Below are 10816 nucleotides of genomic sequence, written 5' to 3' on the forward strand. Positions count from 1 at the left end.
TACATCACGATAGAGTATAATTCTAAGCTACTATATTTCACACTTAAGTTTAATGCTTAGTTACTATACCTCACGAGTATAATTCTAAGCTACTATATTTCACACGTAAGTTTGATGCTTAGCTACTATACCTCACGATAGAGTATAATTCTAACCTACTATATTTCACACTTAAGTTTGATGCTTAGTTACCAAACCTCACGATAGAGTATAATTCTAACCTACTATATTTCACACTCAAGTTTGATGCTTAGCTACTTTACATCACGATAGAGTATAATTCTAACCTACTATATTTCACACTTAAGTTTAATGCTTAGTTACTATACCTCACGAGTATAATTCTAAGCTACTATATTTCACACTTAAGTTTGATGCTTAGCTACTGTACATTATACTAGTATTTTACGCTTAGTTATTGAACCGCAAACTGATGCTTAGTACTTTACCATGTTACACTATACCATACACATACATGTAGGTTACCAGACAGTTACTGTACTACAAACTTTCTTTTGATGCTTAGCAACTGAATAATCAACACAGACTTATACTTAGCTGCCATTCGATTCTGAGGTTTGATGCTCATTGACTTTACCTTACACATAACTGCTGTACAAGACAATGAAGTTTAATGCCGATCTACTCTACCTCACACCTACGATTTATACTTAGCTTCTTTACCCCACACTGAGGTGTAATGCTTACATGCTATACATTACACGTACATGTTATACTCAGCCAGTTTTCATTACATTTACATAAAGGTTTAACACTAAGTTACTTACCTTTAATGCTTAGTTAATATACCAGATATACGTGTAGGTTTAACGGACAGTTACTGTACCACAAAACTAAGTTTAATGTTTAATACTAAGCTAATGTAACTCACAATTTTGTTTCATGCTTAACGAATAAACAACATATTTCAGTTTAATGTTTAGTATCTACTGTACCTACAACTTAGATTGAATATTTAGCTACTGTACCTTACCCTTAACTCTTACCTACTGTACCTCTCACTTAGATTGAACACTTAGCTACTGTACCTTACCCTTAACTCTTACCTACTGTACCGTTCACTTATATTCAACACTTAACTACTGTAACTCACATTTAGAAGAAGAAAATTAACGCTTCACTACTGTATCTCATATTTGATTGTATGCTTAGTTACTATATCTCATACTTAAATGTAACGCTTAGCTTCTTTCCCTCATACATATATTTAACGCTTGGCTGCAGTATCTCATACTTAGAATGAACACTACTGTATTTCATACTTTGGTTTGACACTACCTAATCTTTTTGAACTTTAAATATGTACACTCGCAATCAGTAGTTATATGTTTTGTATAATAACTGTTTTGAATTTTCATTGTAGACATAACATCAGCAGCTTAAGCAAAACTACATCATGGAGAAGCATCAATCTCAGTATGGCACCTTGAGATGGTCTCACGGAATCCTCGGAATAGTGCTTATGTTTCTTTTATTTAGCATAATATTTTCATCACTGGTGACGTCCCAATATACTTTTCAGTACATGCTGACGCACATGTATCCGAATTCAAATCTTTCAACCTCGGATGGATCCTCCTGCAATGTAAACACGTCAACAGAGGCGTACCGCGAGAGGACGGCAGCACAGAGGGCTGTCTCACAACTGAATATTTACACAAAAGTGGCTGAGGCTGTACCCGCTCTCATAATCACAGGGGTCATGGGCGGTCTCGGAGACCGGTTTGGAAGGACAAGGATTCTAATCTTTACGACATCGTTAACATTTCTTTCTATTTGTGTTTCTAGTCCTATCATTTATTTTGAGATAGACGTTTATTATTTCTTAATCAGCAGCACGCTGTATAGTTTAGGGGGTGGTATATATGGTGCTCTGTCTATTGGTTTTGCTTACATTTCGGATGTAACAAGTCCTGGGAAGCAGCGAACCCTGATGATAACTCTTCTTGAAGCTTCAATAGGAATAGGTGCAGCGATATCTGGGTTAGTTTCCGGTTTCATTATTGAGGGTGTTGGCTACTTCTATTCAAATATATGCGCAGGCGCAGTGGCAGCCGGTTCCGTGTTGGTGGTTGTGTTGTTTCTGCCACCTTCACGTTCTCCTCATATTTCTGTATCAAGAAAATCAAATCTTGAAAATTCACGTGCAGCATTTACTTTTTATTTCCAAGCATCTCCTATGAGGTACAAATATGTAATTGGAATAATTTCTTTTATGTTCGCGTCGATTTCTCTTTTAGGCAAACAACCAATAGAAATACTTTACCAGCTAAATGCACCGTTTTGTTGGACATCTGTCAAAGTTGGATATTTCTCAGCAATTTCTTATTCTGTCAGCATGATTTTAGGTATGTCCGTTATCAAAGTTCTTCAAATGTGTTTCGTTGAGGAAGTCATCGCCATGTTCAGCGGTATTTCTGGCATGGCAGCTTATATTGTGGAGGCATTTGCCGTGAATGACTTGACGCTGTTCGTAGGTAAGAACGAATTAATTCACACAACTGAATGTTGTAATAATTACACTGTACCAGATATTAGACGATGAGAAATTTGGTGAACGAGAATATGTTCAATCTGTAATACAAAGGAAATCAAAAAGGTCCCAAATCCGCTTACGTTCGCATATCATCACTATTTTAGTGTACACCGCTTCTATCGAGTTATAAACGTACCGGCACGTGCATAATAATTGATCGTATTAATTTTCAATATATATTTCCCTTTTAAAGTTATTGTGCCGTTAACTGCCATAAAACTTTGGTAAAGATTGAAGTCATAACATTGTATACCAAAATTAGGGTTGCAGCCATAAATCATGAGATGTAATAGGAGCGGAATCCAACGAGTGGCGACTATGTCTTCTCCTGGATCAGTGATAATGTTCAACCAATGAACGTGCTGAGTGTTACTCTTAGTCGATTAAGTTCTCTGTAAACTAAAAGCCTAACAACTCCATCGGTCAAAGACATCACCGATGTTTACTTTCACTGCTGATTTCTTTTCTCGCCTATTCTGTTTGCCTGACTGGTCGACCACGTTTTAGCATGGACGTCGCCGTTACAGCGTACGTTTCTGCGCAAGCATGACATTATGTAAAATTATATCATTCTTAAAGTTACGGTAATAAGAAAAAAGGTTAGCGGCACGGTATCTTAAAACAATAAATGATGTTATTGATCACTTTATTTGACAAACAGTTGCAAAGATTAAACGTCTGATTAATCGTAAACGTCGGTCACATTTTCAAAATATGCAAAATTAGTTTCTTTTTTTTTTGTAGCCGGTTTTTATGAGCGTATAGTAAGAATCAGTGCCCGGTACACTGGAGCTTGCCTGTAGCTACATACATTTTATAAATACCCTTTCATTTGATTTTCTATGTATGCATTTGTTACATTTGTAATGCAATATTTCTGTTAGATTTTAATCAACAAATTTGTTGTTATGATATTTCCCATTAAGACCCTATTTTAACCCTTGCACTGGTTGCTCTGTTCATATTGACCTGGGGATTTGTGACAGAAGGTGTGTTTTGCTCTGTCCATATTGACCTGGGGATTTGTGACAGAAGGTGTGTTTTGACCTTTTCTAACGTGCAGAGTTAAATACTAGACATATTCCATAGAGTTTTTAGGTGCTCCAGCAAGAATAGGCAAAAAGTGATACACTCAGATCTGTAATTTGAATTACAAGAAAATTAGGTTGGGTCGACTTTTGACATCAATTCGTTCATGCCTTGTTTACAAGACCTAGTCGTTCGTAGCCTTAAGTGATAACTCTAAAAAGCATATATTTAGTTCTTACAGTATGTCCTAACTTTCTTTTATCTTCTCTAGTGTTTCTAATGTCTGTTATTTTTCAGTTCCTGTCATAGGATTCATCAGTGTGTTAGTATTCCCAATGATCAGATCAATGTTATCCAAACTGACGCCGGCGGACGGACAAGGTATTTGGTTCATGACAATCCTAGATTATATCAATTGTTTTAAACACATTTTATTCCTATTTGCAATGGGATTAGAGACAAGATATCGCAACTAATGAAGCCTTTTCCCGGAAATATTTTACATAATGTACCTGGCAACATTAACAATAAAATTTACACAAATCATTAATGAGAGTGAAAAAGACGAAAAAAAGAAAGAGAGTAAGAAAAAGAGAGAAATAGTTTAAATACATGAATGTTTTCTCCCAGAGACAAATTTGGAATATCATTGAATAGCTAATATAAGTTTATAATACCATCTATAGATAACGAGCGTAATGGTAATCGACTTTCTTATTCATGTTGATTGCAATCGAAAAAAAATGAAGTGAAGTGACCAAGACGGTTTTTATATAGTTTATCAACTACAATTATATGTTGAAATATGAAAAATATATATGTTTCGAAGCAGATATATTTCATTTCATCGGAATACATTTATGCCACAATATATGAAAGTAAATGTCAGTAGAATTCTGTCTATCTGATTATTTGTACTAAACGTTCTGCATATTTAAACATCACATTATTTGTCATCGTAGGTATCATACCTTTTCCATTCTAGGTGCTCTATTCGCGGGAATAGCCGTGGTGGAAATAGCATCAAGTCTGGGAGCAAATTTAGGGGCGTCGGCCATCTACATAGCTACTGTTGGCACCATGCGGGGTTTCGTCTTCCTGGTATTTGCCGGTCTATCGTTTCTAACCACATGTCTATTACTGTAAGTATACAGGGTCCCTGTTAATGTTTATTCTATACCTGGTTTTCCTGTAACCAACTTCAATGTTGTCTCATGTTTTTGTAACATTTTGTATTTGTAAGTATGATGGTTTTGCTTGACAAAACTCTATCGTGTAGATTTGTCAATCCATGGTACCGTTTCGGTATCGTATCTTGATAAATTCCATCAATTCCATCAAGTGTCGATATGAGTTTTCCTGTTCATGGTACTGTTTCTCGATAGTCTAATACACAATAATCTTGAAGTAAGTTCCTTTAAACATGGTATCTGTTCTTCTTAAATTAAATGTATGCCATGATCATGAAGTCTCGTGAGACTTTATTTTTCAAATTGAACTACGACAGAGGAAAGCATTATGAAGTTCTATATAAATCTGGGTAAAGCCAAACACTGTATTTATCAAATTGATATTAATCTCGGATCAAAATTCAGTGCTTAGTTCAATTGGAATGTGATCTTCTAAATTTCCATTCATATATTTGGTAAGTAATAAGCCGAAATATGAAATAAGCTAAAAGATATAATATTTTACAGTATTCTTCCTTGCCTAATATCAAGTTCCATATTCTCTCACATTTACTGGAAAGTTAGTTTGAGCAAATACTCCAGGTTTCTTCATGGGACCTGATTTATTATTACGCTGCCAACTATTCTGTTAGCGTTCCCTGAACAAGTGGTACCATCCATTACGCGTCCTCTATAACACAGAAAAAAATGTTGGTCTCGTGGATCAATTACAGAGTTTGAGCATCAACTTTTGTGGCTTGCCCAGTGTTTCAAGTCCTAACAAATCACCTCGTATGCAACACCTGGGATAACTGTCGTTCTCCTAAACAGTTCCGGGAACTGTTCTGTGTGTACTACACAGTGAGAATCATTTCTACATTTTAAATATTCGTAAAATGGGCAACACGCAAAAATGTATCAATTTAATAACAAGGCGATTTTTTTATTACTGTATTCCAGGGTTTATCGTATAACATCTGGAATGTCGAAGACAGCACCGTTAGCTGAGGTGACCAAAGACATTACTGGTACCCAGGTAGTCGAGGCGGACGTGGAAAACTGAGGATAGTTTTATTAAGTGGAAGCACATGTTGCATCAACATTAATCTAGCAGTTCATATTAATTATGTTCTCAAAAAGGAAACCCGAATTATGAAACGACATGACTGACTGCCACACACAGACAGTGGAAACGGACGTGACGAAGGAGACTTGAAATTTATAATCAGGGCTGGTGTCTTTCTGTCTGTGATATAACCTCAAACTGTAGCTTTTCTTATGTCGATGTCATATTAGATTGTTCTTGAAAGGTAATATATAACACAGTATGAACGCAGTCAAGGTCAATTTCAATTTCAACAAATTTTATTGACAATATGAGCAATAGTCAATAGGATCAGACATCAGGCATAGCCTATCTAAGTCCTCTCCTTAAAGTGACACCAGGTGGTAAGAAACACAGACATATATTTGTACATTGATATGATGTTTGGGATAAGGGGAAGTAACTCCTTGATGTAAACAGACTTGTTCAGTATTCTTGAGATATAGTAACCCTTTCACTAGGGATATTTAATTTGAGATATTTACTAGACTATTATCTTCAGTGAATAGTATCAAGTATCTGACAATGAGTTACTGGTATTCATATAAGGTAAACTGTTGGGTATAAATATTTGGTGATATTGGATTTATTCCCTCAACAGATACAGGCCATACAGTCCATATGTATAACACACTAGCCATCACACACTGTTAAGGATCAAAAGCCAATTTCAGCAAATAGATATATAATTTGTAAGTAGGGCGACACCAACTCCTGTAAGTAAAGTAGTAATTCTTTAGTTAAATTGAAAGGAGTTACTCCATATCTTGATGTAAGCTTAAAAAAGAAGAAGAAAATAGAAAACATAAAAAACACAAGAAAAAAACACAAAAAAACCACAAAAATACACACAAAAAAAACAAAAAACCCCAAAAAAACAACAACATCTAAGCTGCCCAGAGTCAATTTCATTCAATAGGTGTATATACCAGCTAAATTAGTAATTATCAAAGGTAGAATAAAGTATCTAATTAATTCCATATTATATTACATTAGATATATCTTGTACTACTATATCGTTGTAGTTCACTGTGGGAGGTATAAAGTTTTTTATACATATAACTTGAATGAAAATAAAAATAATGAAAAAAAATGAAAAAAAATTAATAATAATATATTAGAATGTAAGAATGTATAACTATGTTCCAAAAAATAGTAAGGGTAAGTCAAATATTATATTAATGAAAATCTTTTTGATTGTGATATAAAGTTTGATACATGAGATAAGATATCTCTATTTTGTAAATCATTACAACTATTACAACCATTTATTAGGACATTTATACACAGATGATTGTGAGTGTGATGATTCAAACTCCGTTGGAGAGTCTGGCGAATATTATTATATTGATTACATTCAGAAAAATAATGTGCAGCAGTTTCGAAAGATCCGTTACACTCACACATTGGAGATTCAATTAAGTGATCTTTATAACGATCATAATTTAGATTACTAGCATTATTTCTTAATTGGCAAAGTATAATGTTTACATCACGATTGCCAAAGTATTTAAAAACATCATTTGTTTCAGATTTCATATATTGCTTTGTAGTTAGTAACCTTTTTAACTGTGTGGTAGATTGGATGCTAGTAATATCTGGGGCAAGTCTATTCATTTCATTTAGCATGGACGGAAAAAAACTTTCAAAATATTTTACAGTACGACATAAAGGGGGATCAAATAATCTGTTTGTTCGGAGGGGATATCTGTCAAGGGTTTCATCATGAATATATGGTTGAATAATTTCTCTTAGGTAATCTGGGGTTTCATTATTCATTATTCTATACATTAAAATTAGTTTATGTTTATTTCTTCTGCAGCTCAAAGTTTCCCATCCTAATTCCTTGTATAATTTATCATGTGATGTCCCTCTACGTAAACCTGTAATTAATCTTGCAGCCTCTAATTGTATTGATTCTAATAGTTTTTTTTGAGCTAGTGTGCAATTGTCCCACACAACATCTGCATATTCAATAACTGGTCTTATGTAGGATATATATAAGGTTGTCAAGGATTTTCTATCAATTTTATTTTTTAGTAACCTTAAGATATTTATTCTTTTAAATGCTTTTTCATATATATTAGATATGTGTTGGTTCCATTTGGCATCATCACTAAGTGTAAGGCCCAGATGTGTATGTGTTTTGCTTTCAACAATTGGTGCGTCATAAAAATTAACAATAGGATGATTCTTATTAGTTTTCCTTGAGAAAATTACAGATTCAGTTTTAGAAGGATTAAATTTAATGTCCCATTTAGTGGCCCACAGCTTAATATTACTCAAGTCATTGGAAAGATTTTGTGCCAATTCAATGGGATTATTATCACATATACCATAGAGAGAGGTGTCATCTGCAAATAATTTAATTTTACTGGAAACACAATCAACAATATCATTTATATATATTAAAAACAATAACGGACCGAGGACTGAGCCTTGTGGAACCCCTGCTTGAACAGGGTCAAAGGTTGATGTATAACCTTCAGTTAGTACTCTCTGCTTTCTGTCTGATAAAAAGTTACGAAACCAATTTAAAAGATTACCTTTAACACCATATGATTCCAACTTGTAAAGCAGACCATTGTGCCAAACTCTATCAAAAGCCTTGCTTATGTCACAGAATATAATTCTGATTTCTTTATTTTGATCTAGGCAATTAACAATGGTATGGTAAATAGACAATAATTGATTTACAGTTGAATCTTTAGGTGTAAAGCCAGACTGGTGTTTTGTAATGATTTTATATGTACTGAGGTAATTATATAGATATTTGAAAACGATTTTTTCTAACATTTTACTAAAACATGAAGTAACAGAGATTGGTCTGTAATTAGACACCTCATTAACTAATCCTTTACCTTTATAAATAGCGTTAATATTAGCCATCTTCCAGCTGAGGGGGATAATACCAGTTTCAAGTGTTTTGTTAAATAGAAGAGTTAGAGGAAAGAGAATAGATGGATGTAATTGTTTGATTATTCTGGGAATCATATCATCTGGTCCAGCAGGTTTATTAACATTCAAAAGAAATAGCTGATCTTTAACATCCTGTTGGGTTATAACAATATCATTTATGGAATTAGGAAAATCATTAGTAGTTTCAGGTATAGGTTCAGTATTTTCAGAAGTGGTAGATATTGATGCAAAGTATTTATTTAAGCATTCAGCTTTGTCAAATGGATGTTGAATAAATGAATTATTGTGTGTTAGTGGGGGAATAGAAGTAGATTTGTTGTTTATATTAAGGACATTTCGTGCAATTTTCCACCACTTGTTAGGGGGAATAGTTTTGTCGGTTAATGATTTTTGTAAATTTTCAACATACTTTTTCTTGGCATCACGTATTCTACTAATGGTTTCATTTCTTTTTTTTCTATAATTTTCCCAGTGAAAAGCCGAATTACTAGATTTTGCTTTCCTATGAGCCCTATTTCGTTGTCTTATATGTAGTCTAATATCATTAGTCATCCATTTTTTATCATTTGGTCTAATTGTTACATATTTAGTGGGTATAGATTCATTAATTAAGTGCTTTATTGTATCACATAAAATATTGTTAAATTCATTTGTATCATGTATATTGATAAGGTTTTCCCAATCTTTTTCTAAAATACATCTATTCATCTGATCATAATCTGCATCTTGATAAATAAGAATTTTCTTTCGATAGGTTTGTTTTTTAAAAACTGCATAGGAAATGTTAAATTGTATCAGAGAATGGTCACTACATATAGGAGGAAGCACAGATGCATTTTTAACTATATTTCTGTTGTTGGAAAAGACAATATCAATTGAAGTTGATGAAGTTGGAGTGATACGAGTGGGGTCTGTGATAAAATTAGAAAGATTAAATTTTGTTATTAGTCTACCAAGGTGCGAGTGGGGTTGAAGATTTAACATATTGATATTAATATCACCAGTGATCACTATATCTAAGTTAGTGTTCACAGCTTTTTCAATGACTGAATCTAAGATTTCCCAATATCTAACTGGTGATTCTGGTCTATATAGACAAGCCAGAAGAAACTTGTGCGACTCAATGTGAATTTCCACCCATATCATTTCAACTTCATCATGTTCAAGATCATGTCGTCTTTTGGTGAAAATGTTATTTTTGTGATAGATTAAGACCCCACCACCAGGACCAGTTTTTCTATCCAGCCTATAAAGATTTTCAGAGTAACATGGAATTATTAGTTCAGTATTAGGTATTTCAGGGGTGAGGTGTGTTTCGGTTAGGCAGATAATATCACTTTTATTTAATTCGGTTTCAACAATATCTGTCTTGTTTCTTAAGGATCTTATATTGAGATGAGAAATTTCTAGGTTACGCAGAGGACCTGGGTTTAACTCAATATCATTACAGCTGATTAATAAAATACTTGTCACATAGAGAAAAAAAAGTAAGTTTTTCAGATTGTGTGTATTCAGGGAACATTTATACACGATATGTACATAATAGTACACGGTTGAATTAGTCATACAACCCCTAATGTTCCTACATGTCCCATCACGTGATATGCCTATTACTGTTTTAACCATTGTCATATATCGTTATAAAAAACACTGTGACGTGAACGTGAAAAGGACACATGATATAGCGAGTACATAACGTTACATACAATAATTTGGAGGCTGGGCAAGCATAGATGTACATTAACGCAGTCAAGGTCGTTAAATTAAACATTGGTGATGTGTTTAGTGTATGTTTAATATACATTTGAATAAAAGCATTCAACATTAAGCAGCGACTGTTGTTATCATTTAACACTTCTGCAAAAATTACAGGGTTCTGTTTATAATTATCAGTTTTTGGTGGTTTTTTATTTCAGAATTTAAATTTGTACATGTAAAAAAAACCACTTAAACTTTGGAATTTATGAAAGTCATAGCGATGTTTTTTTTAGGTGACAGGGTCATGTGATGTATTAATTTGTGGCTATTTTTAGCAGC

General features: G+C 33.6%; 2 protein-coding genes across 3 annotated transcripts in view; one reads left to right on the forward strand and one right to left on the reverse strand.

Moving 5' to 3' along the window:
• LOC110459854 (solute carrier family 46 member 3-like) overlaps nucleotides 1–6701 on the forward strand; it is a 9483-nt gene extending 2782 nt beyond the window's left edge. For both annotated transcript variants that reach the window (XM_021512312.1, XM_021512313.1), the window contains exons 2-5: nucleotides 1385–2498; nucleotides 3884–3967; nucleotides 4572–4728; nucleotides 5716–6701. In XM_021512312.1, the coding sequence (XP_021367987.1) occupies nucleotides 1418–2498; nucleotides 3884–3967; nucleotides 4572–4728; nucleotides 5716–5818 (1425 nt within the window). In that variant the 5' untranslated portion in view covers nucleotides 1385–1417 and the 3' untranslated portion in view covers nucleotides 5819–6701. The remainder of the gene's footprint in view (nucleotides 1–1384; nucleotides 2499–3883; nucleotides 3968–4571; nucleotides 4729–5715) is intronic.
• Nucleotides 6702–6934: 233 nt separating this feature from the next.
• Nucleotides 6935–10596, reverse strand: LOC110459855. The gene is made up of 2 exons (XM_021512314.1): nucleotides 9190–10596; nucleotides 6935–9095 (listed from the first exon to the last, which is right to left on the reverse strand). The coding sequence occupies exons 1-2, from the start codon at nucleotides 10409–10411 to the stop codon at nucleotides 9070–9072; spliced, it is 1248 nt and encodes a 415-aa protein (XP_021367989.1). The 5' UTR covers nucleotides 10412–10596; the 3' UTR covers nucleotides 6935–9069.
• Between the last annotated feature and the right edge of the window lie 220 nt (nucleotides 10597–10816).

The sequence above is a fragment of the Mizuhopecten yessoensis genome, unplaced genomic scaffold (assembly GCF_002113885.1).
Source record: "Mizuhopecten yessoensis strain PY_sf001 unplaced genomic scaffold, ASM211388v2 scaffold10237, whole genome shotgun sequence".
Classification (NCBI taxonomy): Eukaryota; Metazoa; Mollusca; class Bivalvia; order Pectinida; family Pectinidae; genus Mizuhopecten; species Mizuhopecten yessoensis.